The sequence below is a fragment of the Convolutriloba macropyga genome, chromosome 14 (assembly GCF_964194025.1).
Source record: "Convolutriloba macropyga chromosome 14, txConMacr16.3, whole genome shotgun sequence".
Classification (NCBI taxonomy): domain Eukaryota; kingdom Metazoa; phylum Xenacoelomorpha; order Acoela; family Convolutidae; genus Convolutriloba; species Convolutriloba macropyga.
The window spans coordinates 19,149,135-19,165,841 of record NC_134481.1 but is presented as its reverse complement, the minus strand read 5'-3'; the positions used below and the strand labels follow the sequence as shown (position 1 = coordinate 19,165,841).

Genomic DNA, 16,707 nt, shown 5'->3' with positions numbered 1-16,707 from the left:
AAGGTCAGAAATTCTTGTCACAAAACCTATCGCAATTTAACGATAGGTTTTAGTCCAACTAAGATACCACAATGCCGAGAGAAGTATGGTATAAAGCTTTGCATTTTTGAGAGGATTGACTGGAATGAGCGAGAAAAACGAAAGTACGTTATGCCCCAAGTCCCAACCCGGGTCGAGATTTTTCACAAAAAGTACGTAAGAAATGCGCTGACAAGCGCTGAAAGAAAATATTTTTCAGCGGACAAATCTTACATATTTATCCGCTTATTAAGCTGAATTTTCAACACATTTCTTACACAATTTCAGCACTTGTTAATATATTAAGCAGATAGTTATGTAAGATTGATCCGGTGAAAAATATTTTTTTTCAGCACTTGTCAGCGCATTCCTTACATATATTTCAAGTTTTTTCATCACCTATCTGACATAATTTCAGCGCTTTACGTACACAATTTCGGCACTTTCAGCACTTATCTTACAAATTTTTTGGAATTTTTCTCCCTCTGTGCATACAGAAGCTGCACCAGAGCAGTCCAAATGGGAGCAGTGCACAAGAGCATTCCACTAGAGCAGTCCGACTTAAAAAAAGTTGCAAATCTGCCAAAAGACTTAAGAATTTTGCCAACTCACAGGATGAAGCAGTTATCGCAGCTGGAGTATATAGCCAACTTACCTGATTGAATGAAACCAGGTAACTTAAGAATAATTGTCTTCTTTCCGTTAGATAAGATGAAAGTGTGACGCTTTTCAGTTGTTATGTTTTTCAAAAAAAATGAATTATCATTAAAAAAGTAGCGCAGAATTTTGATTGTTTAATGGCTCTACAAAATTACAGAAGATGAAGAACTGTACATACTGACTACGTTATAGGCAATAGTGAGCAATAAAATTGCACGTATGTGTTTATGTAAGGAATGCACTGGAAGCGCTGAAATTCTCTGTTTCTGAAGTGCTTAAATTATGTAAGAATTGGGCTGAACTTTTGAAGTGTTGAATATATGTAAGGAATGTGTTGAATGAGCTGATTTTTTTGTAAGAAATGTGTTGAAATTATCTAAGAAATGTGCTGAAGTGCTGAATTCGGCACTTTTGGAAATGCTGATTTTTTGTAAGAGAATTGCTGAAAAATGTGCTGAGATTATGCAAGAAATGCGTTGACAAAAAGCTAAAAATATTTTTATTCAGCACATTCAGCGCCTAAAACTAAACTTTCAGCACATTCAGCATATTCCTTACAAAATTTCAGCGCATTCAGCTAGTCTCTTACAAAACTTTCCGCTTACACCCGCTGACATCTCGACCCGGGAAGTCTGTTATGCCCCCCCTCCAGTTGCATAACACATGTTATTACATATTAAATCAATAAAATTTAGTAAAAATATGGCAGGTGCGTCTGGGGGTGCAAATAATATGACCCGCTAAGCCGAGGGCACAAACGGAAAAGATCTGAATTTTCTTTACATATAGAATCAATTAAAAATTGTATGTAGAAAATTAAAAGAACAATCGTTATCATGAAAAACAATTTCTTAAATAAAGAAATATGAAACCGTTCAAAAAAAATTAACCCTCGAGAGTTGACACAGGTGCCATATGATGTAAGTTTTCATCATCAAAGCTGCAGTCACCGTTAGCACCGAGCATAATGTGTGGGAGATTAAGGGAGTTAGTCTGAGCCACTAGTGCATTGGAGCTGTAGCAGGATGCATAGCTGATTAATGCACTGACATTATGCTGTTCCAGGAAATCGCACACTGAAACAGAAAATTGATTGTAATCTTAAAACACGCAGAAATTAGACTAAAACGATGAAAGCCCATTTTTAATCGTAATTTTGGTTTTAATTTGTGATTAACACGAGAAAGCCTCATTCAATTTGTCTAATTTTAAGAACTGAACAAACAAAAGGACTATAATTAACAAGGAGGCTCGGTAATGTGCGTACGCACATAATATCTCGAACCCGCACATCCATATTCTTTAATTAATTGGATACCAAATGATGAAGAGATAGAAAACTTTCAAAACATACATATCGTTCAGTAAACCACTAATGGAATACAATAATGCCACGCTAGAGGGCCGATGAAAGTTGTTGTTAATAGGACTACTAGAAAAGACAATAATAAAAATCAAATAAGGAACGTTAATTATGACCAAAACTCGATGTCTATAATTTAAAAAATATATCACAACAACATTGAACTCGCAAAAGATAAAACCTAAACACAACAGATTGACCTATACTTCTTTAGAAAAGATATGGGACCTGTCCACAGTCAACTGGGTCACAGGTCGACAAAAAAGAGCAAAAAGGCACGAAGTTCAAAATATGTTTCTATTTTTGAAAACAATTGATTTCAAAATGATTGCTATTATCATTAGATATTAACTGAGATCACTTAAGTGTCCATTTATATCTTAAATGATCTCAGTTAATATCTAACTGAGATCACGTAAGATATAAATCAGTTAATATCATAGGAATCAATTGGGAGCTGTCATCATCCAGTGTATGTCACACAGCTACAAAGCGAAGGACAAATAACGGGCAAAATTAAAAAAAGTTCAATTAAAGTTTGCCCGAAAATGTCAGTGAAGCCGTTAAAACCACAAAATTGTCACTAAAAGCATCAAAAATTTTCAACCGAAAATATTTGAAAACCAATGGGCCTAACATTAATGTTATAATTTTGAAAAAAATCTTTTAAAATGTACAACTTTTTAAAAATCTCAAACTTTTCATGAAATATCGTAGTAACAGTAGTAACAAAGCCGAGAAAGAAACAGTTGAAGTTAAAACTGGCATAAGGATTAAGTTATAGCGCATTGCAAATGGGCTGTAACCCCTGTTTGCAAAGATTAAGCTCCAATTCAACCAAAAAACGATTTAAAGTGTGGCAAAGCTCAAAAATCTAAATATGTCTTCCAAAACAATTGTTTTCAAAATTCACAGCAGACAAATAATTTAAAGGAAAAGAGATGGATTAAGTTACAACACAAGGAAAACAATTGGACCTGTTATTAATGAGCCTAAATCACGAGAGTGCAAATTTTACGACATCACAGTATTCAAGGCACTAAAATCATATAATGTTGTCTGCAAAAACTATAATCGTCCATTGTTTCTCATCTGAACATCAACGGGTCTTCATTATAAAAAGACAACGAAAAATTAAAACGAAAAACCCAAAGCTTGAACAATACAGAAAACTCGTAAAATATTTTAGGAAATGAAGTATCGAGCCAACAGTCAAAACTTATAACTAACAAAAACTGTTTTTGCGATTTCTTAGAATTGAGATGAGTGACATGATGACGACAATTAGAGCAAAAAGGAGACAATTGAAAAAAAATGTTTCTAATAAAATTAATTTTAAAGTCATCAAAACAAATAGCTATAAACAGAAACCTTTGAATACGCTCAATTATACGTCCTTGGGAGGCAATTGAGACATATCATTGTCAGGTATAAATTGTGCAACCACAAAAAGGAAGAGAAACATAGGCAAAAATATAGATTATTCAATAAATTTTGCTAGAGAATTGTGTTTCAGTCCAAAAACATAAAATATTCAACAAAAACAATTAGCATTTTCAGATACGCCTTTTTCAACACTGTGCATTTTCCATTAGAGAAATAGAACAACAATACTATTATTTTGGCGGAAAAAACGGAAAATCTGAAGAAAAAAAAATCATGTCCTATTCGGAAAATCGTGTCCTATTCACAAAATTTTAAAGCTCAATAGCTCCTTGTAAACAGCGAAAATCAAAAAAATCTTTTAAATTCCAATTTCTACGCTGGAGGGGCTTGCTAATGATACCAGTCACAACTCTCTACGATCATTATATAGATCGACCAGAATTGACTGAGCAAAAAAAAACATTTGATTATATAGCTCCTAACCCCATTAAAAACGGCCGGAACAAAAAAAAGAAGCCCCACGTCCAATTCCAACGGTTAACTTTTAAGATCTTGCATGATTCTCGCAAATAACATTTATCTTACAACCTGCATGAACCGGACACATTTAATTTGTGAATCTGGCAAGATCTTGCAAGGTAATGCATAATGTTGTAACATTCTTCCACAAGATCTTTCAAGATAGTCGTCCGATTATGACTGGATGTATTGAATAAAATTTCGAATAAGTCATATATAGTTTTTCTTCGGTCTTCTCAGCCTAGAGAAAATTTTGGATATCTTGCAGAACCACGCCTCACTCTGGGAAGATTGAAGTAGGAGTAATGTATACCTGAAGAGATGGCATTGAATGATGTCTGATTGGGCAGATATGCAAAGGTATCCTCAATTGAGACTCGTGCTGTCTCCATTTCTTGACCAAATAGACCTTGATTCCAATAAGGGAAGAGACCTGCTGATAAGAGGCCTTTATACACCACTGTTGATTGCAGACTTTCATATTCACTCAAAATTCCTGAAAAGGAAAAGAAAGGATTGATAAAAATTGCCACAGTGCTGCACTTACTCTCAGTTGAATATTATATTCCAAGTCAAAAACGAGTGACAGTAATGATAAAAAAAAGTTTGACAATGAAAACCTTATTTGAATATAATTTACCTTCCTTGACATTTTAGGGCACATCACAATGTTCAATTGTTAATAACTCTTCAATTAAAACTGTCTCTCATCAAATAATTGTGAAAACTGAGGAACCGAAAAACTATTCAACTATTTTGAGCTAAACTATTTTGAGCTAATCGCGGAATTTAAACACCTTAATTAGAAATGCATTAATCCGTTGAGCCAATCAAAAGTTTTCCTTAACCAAATTGAATTCTGAATTTTTGTTTTTTTTTCTGCCTTTGACTATGGTTGGAAAGTAGCAAATTTGCTTTATGCAACTAAAGCTAATACAATAGTCTTCATTTTTTAAGATTTTGATTATGACAATGGTCCAGGGGAACCAAAAAATAAATCTCTCTACATAGTCAAAATAAGCTGCCAGCAGACACCCGCGCATATGCTAAACGATCGTCCTTTTAATGGAAATAATGAAAAAACTTTGATTCTATTCGTATCGCTCCTTTTGTAATGATATTAAAAAAGATATCAACCATAACATACCTATGTTCCATGTTTGAAGAGCTGCAGGCAAAATTTCGACGCAAATTGTAGTCAGCAGGAAGATCACTTTTTCCATGTTAATCATTTCAATAACTCACTCGTGAATCTGTATAATGTGCTGAAACAATTCTCAGTTTCTATGCAACACCGACTGAGGATATTCTGACCACCTGAAACGTTATAGCACTGAGGGCATTGTTCGTTATATTTTTTTAGTGAAATTGATTGAAAGAACTTTGAACCCAAACAACCTCTGAACAGACCTCAACTTTCACAGCGCCATATGACCTTGAAAATACGAGCATCTTTTTTTACAATAAATGGTACCATTTTATCAAAGGCGCTGGGATATGGTGACATTCGCAAATTAATGTAAACAATTTCAACGGAAGGGGCTGAAAAGTTTGTAACAGTGAACTGAAAACGCTACATTTTTTTAGAAAGTATCTCTTTCAGCGCAATTACTTCATAGTTTTCAACTGAATAAGCCGTGAAAATGCCGGTAATATATAACATGAGTTTTGTTGATATGAGGGAAACTTGACATGAGTTTTCCCGGAAAGATAGAAAGTTAGTCATGGGAGTTTGTCAAGATATAATTCAGTTATAGACAACTACAAAAATTCACGGCTTTTAAGTGTTCAGCAACAATCTCAAACTGGACAAGCCGCTGCTAAACATTCGTTCACCAAGCCTTGATTAATCTTTTAAGAAATCACTGAACTATCTTCTTGATTATTCAGCATGATAAATTCCTTTAAACAGTAAAATGGGGGAGCTTTTTTTAACTTAAGAAGAAAATATGGATTTTCATGTTTTAAACACTTATGATTCCAAATTAAAGAATATAATTTGAATTGATGTACTCTATTTATGACAGAAAAATTAGTGATTTGTTTCATTTTGTTACAAGTATGTTAGGTTACTTACTGATCTTATTTGTTTCAAAAAACCGAAATATAGAACACTCTATGATCATACACGATATATTTGTTTAATTGTTTTAATTGATCCTGAGAGGATTGATCACTTTTAAAATTTGTCTCAAATTCGTGTACGCTATTTTAGAATTGTTTTCTTGTTTTTGTGAATTCAAAAACTTTTTATGGTAACTTTTTTCTGGTAGTGGTTTAAAAAGAGTACCAAAAACTGGTCAAATGCATTGATATTATAGTCTCATTTTGTGTAGTAATTTTTCGTAAAAAACCGTAAAAAAGATTACATTGAAGCTATTATTTTTAAGACAGATTCATGGTCTTCTTGAGATATTTATAGAAATCTTCATTAAATTATAGCATCATTCGTGATGAAAATCTATCGTTTTTATTAAAATTCACAAGCCAATTTCTTCTTAGTTAATCAGTGTTTCCAGTGTTTCCGCCTCAGGAACAAGATTTCGGTTTCAGAAAAAATTAACCACGAAAGCAATTTGTTAATTATGTGTAAGAAATAGCGGAAACATAATTGATATGGCGGTTTGCTTCCGTGAGTTTTTTCCTAGTCCCCTGAAATATGGTCATCGCTTGCTTCTCAGAAGAACAGTTTCTTAGATCGGATTCACTTCTAGATACAAGCAAACTTAGTTTTTTAGGAGGAACCGCCATTCATTTTCCAGCTTCTTCAGCAATTCATTTCTATCAAAGCTATTTTTGTTACAAGATTGAAATTAAAAAATGTATTATTTTTTTTCTCGACGCTACTCACTGTGCTTGAAATGTTTATTAGCTATTAATCTCGGACTCAAAAAAAATAAATATTGTCCTGTTTATTTCAACCTTGCTTGTTGCAGTTTCGTTCATGCGCAATATCTCATAACTATTCAAAAATTAAGGTGCAATAATTGTGAACGCTCAGTGGGGTACATAAAAAATCACAAAAATCGGATTGTTTGAATTTCTCTAATTTTAAACTACAATATCTATTGCAATTCAACTCACTATAGTTTATTTTTTAAAATTTCAAAATTTGTCTTATATGACTTTTTTTCTGGAAAAATTTAAAAGAATAACAGTATTCAAAGGCTCAGTTTTTGTTTTTGGGACAAAGTGTTATCTTTTTCATCTATATGAGGTATTAAACATCACAGATGCAATATAGCCTCTAACCTAATTCAAAAATTAAAAACATCAAAAGACATTACCTGAACAAATGTGTTTTCATGCGTTGAAAACGGAGATTAAATGCTTTTATTAAATTGAGATACTTGTGCTTATTAGAACAATTGATTAAATGCCATACTAAACGCAAAAAGGGAACAATAACTAGTGGCGCAAATGGATTTAGCAACCCTCAACACCCACCCCCCCCCCCCCCCCTGCGCACTCTCGCCCGCACTCTAAAAACCCACAAGGTATAATACATATAAGACCTCATAGCGACCGCAATCCCCCTAAGACCTCTTATCAACCTTTCCCCCCTTCAAATAAGAATTAACCCGCGGAGTACCCAAACCAATATAAATAGAAGCTCTTGTTATGGTTACTCTGAAAAAAAAGGAACAAAGATATCGTTATCTCCATCCTTTCTATACATTCACAATAAATGCGTCACAGACAAAACTTTTCCTCTTTATACCTTTTTCTTATGCTCCTTATGGTTAATTTATCAAAAGTGACGGGAAGCGACCAAAAAGGAAAGTCTCGCAAAGATAACACGAGACGATAAATTAGACAGACATGATGCCCAATCTAAATGGAAAAAGGGATCCACTTTTTTCTGACTGAAAAATATAGATTAGCCCGCAGACAATGTCAGCGCTGAATCAGCGAATTTCAGTAATGCGCTTTGGCATGATTTTACACTGATCAGAATTATAAAGTTGTCTGAACCGGGTTTAATTGAACACCATGAGCAAAACCTACAGCATAATGCACTCTGAACGATTTATGTTCAAGGATGAAAATACTTGAACAATTATATACATTAAAATTAGCATCATATATGCATACGATTGAAAAAACATTAGGAAATTTTATAAAAACTCGCTAACCTGAATTAGCAGATGAGGTCCGGACATAACGCCAAGTTAATTTCAGTACTGGTAAAGTCTAATTGTAAGTCTATTGTCAAGGTCAGAGTTCGGAACTATGATCGTGTCGCTTCTTAGACTTAGCAACCCAGTACAATGAGTCTTGTAAGATTACTTGATCGAAATTATAAGTTTCAACCAACTCTGAGAAGGAAAGTCCGAAAAACGACAAAAACCCAGAGAATTGTCTGAAAAGTTGCGGAAAATAATCAGTTTTGAAGCACTTCAGGAAAACAACATAGTTGCAGACTTTGTAGAAATTTTACATTTGAAAAAAAAATTTTAGAAAAGTTGCTTTTGACTTGGTACTCAACATGCAGGGGTTGCCCAAGTCGTGGCTAAGTCTGCACAGAACTGCAATGCTCGAATTTAGACTTGCCGAGTAATGAACAAAATACAAAATACTGAAAAAGTACTCACAATTAGTCTTGCGCAGTTGTGATATTGATTAGAGTTCGGTACTGGATAGTTTAAAGGGTTGAAAATTGGAAATTAACTTTCACAACTCAAAAAAAAACAACTTTCAATTTTCATCGAGTAGCCTGTTTTCATCGACACATGACATGCAGTCATTGCTAATTCCTTTCACGGCTGCTTTAGACTTTTTAATAACTACTGCACAATTTTTAATTCGTCAAACAATCGAGAGAATGGGTTGGTGTAAATTGGTTCTTTTGTTTGCCCTAATGACAAGTATTGACGGGAGGAGAGACAAAAAGACGGCGTGCTCATTTTCTCATTCACTCTATTTTACGCTGTTGGATCAGAATCGTTGACATTTTATGTTTGCTTTTAACCTTTAGGACTTCTTTTTCGCAGAAAACAAAAGAACAGTTGAACTCAATCATCAAATTTTTGCAGCAATGAGTTGATGGATAAAAAACATGCAAAACGAGATCATGCGAAAAAAATGTTAAATTTGTTTCCTAATCGCAAAACTCATAGCGACATTGACTGCAGCTATCGTTTAAGAAAAACAGATATTAGGCATGGTAAGGACAAAATAGATTTCGTCAGATCGTGAATTTGCTGCTTAGGCTACGCAATTTTAATTCAATTCTTTACCTTGACTTCTCAATTTGTATTGATCACAATTTTTAATAGTTTATTCTAGGGTTTGCCGAAAATTTTAGAAAGTGAAAAAATATTAAACTTAGATATGTCTGTCCCTCCGTCTCTTCTGTCGTTTATGAATCCCCGATACAAACTATAGGTTACTATAGATATTATGTTTCTAAATGTAGAAATAATGGGTGCGCTGGAGTTCCGAAAACTAAATTCCAACTAAAATAAAAAATTACATAAATTTTAAAGTCAACTTTTTTTCTTAAAGCTTTCAGCATAAAAACAGCAATACGAATCAAAAACCCAAAAATCCTAATTTGTTTAGGAAAAACTAATTAAAATATTAGTTATTTAATCTAGAATTGAAAGACAAGGTTCAGACCTAAATGTAAAGCGCGAGTCGAAGCAAGTTGGTTGTCTATTTGTGCTCTTTAAGTGTTACCTTGGGGTACGTATTGCCTTTTCAAGTTAATTTATTTTAAAACTCGTAAAACACCTAACAAAATTTTGCAAGATTTTACATTTGTTTATGATGTGAATCTTATGTTTATCATATATAAAGATACATATATCTTTATCAAGCCGCTCGGTAAAATCTTGGCAATTAGCAAGTATTCTTTGTATGTCTCTTATCGAAGTGTATTGACGCGCACTACAATCTAAACTATAAGGCTTAAATCAATATGTCACAATATAAAGAAGAAAATAACCATTTCAAGTTTCTTTTTCTTCTGAAAAAATTGTTCTCTTCAGAATTACTTCAGAAAATTGAATAGTAAAACACAAAAACGAAAAAAATTTTTCTATTACATCTCAGTTCACAAGAAAGCAACAAATTATTGAGTTTAAACCAATAAGTCACAATATAAAAGAGGAACAATTCAGATGTTTATCTGAAAATTTTGTCCTCTTAAGTAATACTTCAGAAAATTGATTACTAATACTCAAAAGTCACTTTATTACTTCTCCGTTCTCCTGACTCTTTGTGCAGTTCCTATTCAATAACTAAAGCAAAGCGTATCAGCATCTTCGAATGTCGTTTTTTTCTACGTTTTGGTCAATCATATCCGAGCATTAAGAACAATGAAAACTAGCTGTGATTGCAGAAGAGTTGACCGAGAACATGCAAATGTAAATTTCAGAAATTATATTATTTAAAACTCACATAGCTTTTTTAGCTTCCCACGGGAAAAATCCGTAAATTCCCATCACTTAGCAACCTCACTACGCCTGGGATAAACAACAGTACTAAGAAAACTCACTAAAAATTTGGGAAGATTTGATCAAAGATTATGTCCAAGCTTCTTAACCAAAAAACGCTTTCAATGGCCGAATAAACAAAATAATAGAATAACATGTAAGGCAAAAGTTAATTCTACATTCAATTAAAACAAAATTCATTTTTTGTGTTTGTCGATATACTTAGACAGTAACTCTGTTTAGCAGATGAATCATGAAAGTAGTCAAAATTAAATACAACTCAAACAGGAATAATCAGCTATCACTGACTCAGTATTCAGATGCAAGAAAAAATTTAAAAAAATAGACGGCAATGTAATATCAGAATGCTCAAAATCTGATTGTGACGAAGTCTCTGCTGGTATAGAATTTTCAACAAAGGTTCTTCACAGTTAACAACAAAAACCCAAAAAATTCTTTTAATTCAAATTTATTAACGGTTTGCACTGAAGCTCAATTTTTGACAGAATATTACTTGATTCTATGTCTTGCTTCTAAAAATCAGCTTTATTATTGTGCTGCGCTAACTTTAATCTCGGATCAAAAAGGAAATTAACTTTGATATTCCCAGTTTCTACTTCTGCGGAATTAAATTCGTAATCAGATTTCTGTAGTCATATTAAAAAAAATATTTTGCTATCATCCACGAAGCAAAGGTATATGCTAAACCTCGCGTCCCGATTGTAACTTAGACGGTAGATTTTTGACTTTTTACAGAGAATCACCAGATATTACACTTAGCTCATTTATTATTATTCGGTATAAATTAAAAAGGCCCAGCAATATAGTCCAGCGAGTGTTGTTTATTCTCATACGAAACAATGGGTCTTTATAATGCTCATTTCCACTAAGTTTGATATATCCTTGACACCTTTAGTTTTGGAGGTATTTGCCAAAGCAAAGAATTTTTTGCCAGCGGTTGAATAATTGGAATTTTAGTTATTGGATAAATACAAGCAATGCAATCAACTATTCATCAAAACAAACAATTGGACTAATTGAGTATGCAGAAATGTAACGGCAATTTATAACATAACGGTTAATACAGAACACAGAGGCTAACGACAAAAACGTAACACACGGACAAATTTATAACCGCTGAAACAGAATTGGCTCTTATCGTTCGAGCTTTCCTGGTCTCAAACGGGCAAACAGTATGTAATAAGGCTTAATTTAGATTAAATTAGTACATTTTGTTTCATTTAAAAGAGTTCATATTATCATGAAAGCATGGAAACTTGGTGGCTGTAGAGCAAAAGATATTCATCGAGCAAACGCGCCAAATTTCTGTTTTTTTTTACTATTGTCAATCCTTCCGTTATGAAACAAATTGGAAAATTTTTTTCATCAAGCAACAGATCGTAAACGAATGAAAATTGAGGTCATGAAATCTATCATAGGATCTCGACAATGCATTTTGAACTTCCGATTTGTTTTCTCCCGTAGAAGAGCTTTCGTGGAAGTACGCGCTATTTTTTTTTCACATAGCTGGGTAAGGAAGCGAAATTAGCTTTAACTCCTGCGTTTGCAATAATTTCAAAAATTTTAGTTTTGATATTAAAGTATTCGACAAAGATTTTTATAAGGTTAAAAACAATTTTGTTATTTTGAATACATTTTTTAAAACTTGATTATCTTAAAAAATTTTCTTAAAGATCATTAAACAAATTTGACATCTAAAAAATTCACTAGATGAAATTGACACAGGTTAACTCATAAATAGTTTAAAAAAATTAAAAATTGGGTCAAAAAAATATTGCATGCAATTTTTTCAGAAGACAGATTTCTTTTAACTACATGAACATTCATCATTGAGCACAATGAAATAAACCAAAAATTGACCGAAAACGACAAAAAAAAGTTTTTACCCGTTGTCGTGTGGGTTGCGTGGGTCCACGATTTTTTTGCTGCTCGCAACTGCCGTATCACTTAATCGATTCAGTTAATTCTATCAAAAAGTTTAAAACTGGTGTTAAGGCATTCGAATCAAAGATAAAGTAGTGCATTAAGAACCGTAAATAAAATCAATAACTCTTTTGAAGTTTTCTTTTTCGTACTTGTTTATTGCCTAGCAAATTGTCTATTAGAAAAGCCTGATATTTTGAAATGTTTCGCAAAATTAGCACGCTTTGAGCGATACTAACCTGAAATTTAAGCTGATCACTGTCAAAAAATGCTCGGAAAAATAAATTTAAATTTCCGCATCAAGGTCAATTGTTTGTTGCATTAACTGTTGTCAAATTGTTGGTGATATACAATAAAATATAATTCTAATAATTTTACCTTCAATTTACTAAATGAATACTACTTTGTTCACATTTTTTTCACTTTTTCTTCTGTTTTCACTTTTGGGTTTTATTGTGACGTGCATGTAACTGATTCTAAAAGTTGTTCCACTTTGAACGCGAAAAGAACGAATAAAAACAAGGTTAAAATAAACAGGTTACAAATGGTATAAATTAAAAAGCTGAAAAGAGACAGATAAAGGTTACAACACCGTTGGTGGGGGTTGTATTGCCTGCGAAATTGAGAAAGCTTTAGGAAAAAGGTGATTATAGCGAAATAAAAATAATGAATCTACGACACCCCCTTGCTCCGGGCAATTTGGGCTATTATCTCGGTGTGAAAGGAAACCTTCTGGTAGGGTATGTTCCTATGTGACATATAGCACACGATTGTCTATTCCTGTTAATTTTAATCTTCTTTTTGAGGAACTATAGCAGTTTGTCTCTAATACCCACTCCCCAAGCTCAGTTAGCCTTTAATGTCGGTGTAATATAGCCTTGTCAGTAACATTACACCTCGCAGCGACTAAAGTGAACAAGAGAGAATAAAAAAGACTAGATCGAAATTGAACAGAAATAGACGAGAAAAACAGTTCAACCTCATTTTGTGACAGACACTTAACCATTTTGTGAATGAGACAAATTGATTGCCCAAAAATAGAAAACATTTGGTACAGTAATTTATTTCCCTTGCCATAGAAACGAAGCTAGGTTTGACTGGTTCAAACAAATGTAAATCGTAAATTTGTTTTGTTGAGACTGATTTTGGTTTCATCATATCTTAGCCTAGGCCATAACGGCAAAATGCTCTCAAGCACCCATTTTCAAATGTTGAAACATGTTCCAAAATCAGTAAAAAGTAGATGGGACCTGTTCTCAATGAGACCAGGTAAAAAGTGAACAAAAACGAAGGAACGGGCCGAAGTCCAATGATTTATTTGAAAAAAAATAACTTCAATATAATCATTAGCTTTTAACTTAAAAAGCTAGATAACCTCGCATGTAACTCCGGGGGAAACTAATGGTACCTGCAATTATAGGGGCTATATCATATGGCAAGATATCAAAATTTACAGGCAAAAATTAAAAAAACGCAAACAATATACGAAGAAACTTAAGAAGAAGCTCAAAAACTCAACAATATCAACTAAAAAGATCTCCTGGACCGAAGGGTCAAATTTTGGAGGGGTACTGCAATAGACAATAGAAAGAGCCACAAAAACTGACCAGTATCAAGATATTTTTTGAAAACTCAAATTCTCAAAGTAAAAAAAATCGGCAGCTGAAACATAAAACCAGTAGCAAATAAAGTCTGCCACAAAATTTCCAGTCATCAAAACCATTAGCTATTAATTGACAATATTGAACAGCTCGCATATGCCTACATAAGAACCGATTGGATGGAAAATTTATCAAAAAGACAATCGGAACTTCAATTACAATTTGAGAGAAAAGCGTCGATGGCATTAAAACCGTAAGTTATTCACTGAAAACTTATATTATGTTCATTTACGATTCTTTTCAATGATGACAAATATTTAAAATTTTTGCGAAAACTCTTATCATCAAAACTGAAAGTCATAAAAAAGTAAAAAAAACTTAGAGTAAAAACAAAACAGCGCTCTATAGAGTAGCCTGAAAAATAGATTAGCTAAAAAATTCATTGATAATTAAAAAAAACAAATGCATTCAATGTCTTAAGTGACATAAGTTAAAGCAACAACCCCTTAGCGATTACGTTTTGCATCATTAGAAATAATGCGGCCCTCTTATATATGAAACAAGGCCCCTAATAGACAGAAAAGAAGTCCGAAAGCCTCGCAGAGATAGAATATTCACAATACTTTGAATATTTATATATATATATATATATATATATATATATATATATATATAAAGAAATAGGAGCATAGGAGGCATTAGGTATCAACCGAAAGCATTAGACAGGTTCACCTTTATCTCATCAGGTAGCCCATTACAACTGTTATTGATGAAACTAAGTGGAAAGGTTCCAACGGAACAACAAATGCAAGTAAGTCTCAAGATTTCAATAAACAAATAGGGAGCCCTTAAAATAATTTCGGGGCCATGAAAATTAAGAGCTTTTCTCTTACAAGGAATACAAACGATGTCTCCCAATAGTTGATCTTCTAAATGGAAAGAAACTCGTTTGCAATGGGCTATAAAAATAACTGCGAAAGAACTTTTTAAAATGTAGAGCCCCAATGAGATCCAAATCCTTTTTGATAGTAAAAATCCGAAATAAGACCAAAACTGGCTGCTATTTAGCTGCGGGCCGATTGAAAACTCGTAATTCCTCCAAATAATTCTCGTTGCGTAATACAAATTGGCAAACAAGTGTCTTTATCTACTGAAATTTTAATAATGCATTTTGGTTTAATATTGATTTAAATTATCACAATGCTAGCAAAATTTTAACAAATTGTCAACTATGGATCCGATACTTTTCTTTTTGCAGTTGTAAATCTTCATACAATCATTATTAGTTCTGCAATTTGTCCTCTCCACTTATATTATTCATTCTTTTTACAATTCAAAGAATTTGAATTGTATTGGGGCGCTGTCTTTTTCTTAAGATCTGTTCACACATTTTCATGATTTTTCAAGTCAAATTGGAGTAGTGATTTTGGTCACGCCGAAACAGGAAATGGAGCGAAAAAGCGAGGGGTTTTGCGGCGTGAATTTTTTGCGCTCTAATTTTAAAGTAGAGTGAGAAAACGGCTTTTGAACAAAAATTCGGTTTCTCGGTAGTGGCTTTTTGTTCACATGCGACAATTTCACTCTGATTTTTACTGTTTTTCGATTTTTTGGATCGGATTTTTTTCTAAATGGTTTTCCCAATCCATTCACAGCTCATTCTAGGCCTAGTTTTTTGTTTGAATTAAATTTTCATTTCTCGCTTGTGGTTATTTTGTTCACATGCGGCATTTTGACATTGATTTTCTGTTTATTTCTTAATTTTTTGTTCTTATTTTTTTTAAAAATGGTTTTCTCAATTCACTCATAGTCCATTCTAGGTCTAGTTTTTCTGTTTAGTCAATGAAAATTCTTTGAATTGTACGTCAGGACTTGTCCTGCTATGTTGGCTAATTTTTTCACTTCGCTGTCTGGTATTTCATTTTCCGATTCGTGAAAACCTTATTTTTTCAGTTGTTAGCATTCATGTTTCTCATTCTCATACTTTTTGCAGTTGAGAAAACAATTGCTCAATTTAATCGTTTCTACTTTATTTGTCATTAGAATAGTTAGTTGCGTATTTCTTCTAGCAAGATCACATCTGAAAACAGTAAAAGTGTATATACTGGCTCCTCAAAATCAGTACGCAAATTCAGTTGAGTACGACATAGCGCAGACATCATGACGAAGATTTAGTTGGCTACTCGAGTACTTGAGAGCGATGATGGAAAGATAGGCGGTATTTTGTGACGTGAAATCACTTTTATGGCGGGACTTGATTTTGATTTTTTGATAAAATTTTTTGATTGTAGAAATATTGGGGAAATAAAATATTGATCGCAACATTTTATTAAAGATACTAGAGTATCGTAGACCCAACAATTGAGTCAACTAGTGAGTCGATGTTCGGTATTTAATTATTGTAGAAATATTGGGGAAATAAAATATTGATAAAGTTTTTTGATAAAATTTTTTGATTGTAGAAATATTGGGGAAATAAAATATTGATCGCAACATTTTATTAAAGACACTAGAGTATCGTAGAGCCAACAATTGAGTCAACTAGTGAGTCGATGTTCGGTATTTAATTATTGTAGAAAAATTGGGGAAATAAAATATTGATAATATTTTTTGATAAAATTTTTTGATTGTAGAAATATTGGGGAAATAAAATATTGATCGCAACTTTTTATTAAAGATACTAGAGTATCGTAGACCCTACAATTTAGCAAAAACGAAAGCATAATTCTTTGAACAAATTGTGCTCATTGAAAAAGAAAACTCATTAAACTTTGTGTTC

General features: G+C 32.9%; 1 protein-coding gene across 2 annotated transcripts in view; it reads right to left on the bottom strand.

The window, feature by feature from the left end:
- Positions 1-5,250, bottom strand: part of LOC142353684 (glutamate receptor ionotropic, delta-1-like) — a 335,919-nt gene extending 330,669 nt beyond the window's left edge. For both annotated transcript variants that reach the window (XM_075405992.1, XM_075405993.1), the window contains exons 1-3: positions 5,094-5,250; positions 4,260-4,442; positions 1,569-1,754 (exon numbers count right to left, since the gene is read on the bottom strand). In XM_075405992.1, coding sequence (XP_075262107.1) covers positions 1,569-1,754; positions 4,260-4,442; positions 5,094-5,178 — 454 coding nt within the window. In that variant the 5' untranslated portion in view covers positions 5,179-5,250. The remainder of the gene's footprint in view (positions 1-1,568; positions 1,755-4,259; positions 4,443-5,093) is intronic.
- Positions 5,251-16,707: the final 11,457 nt, after the last annotated feature.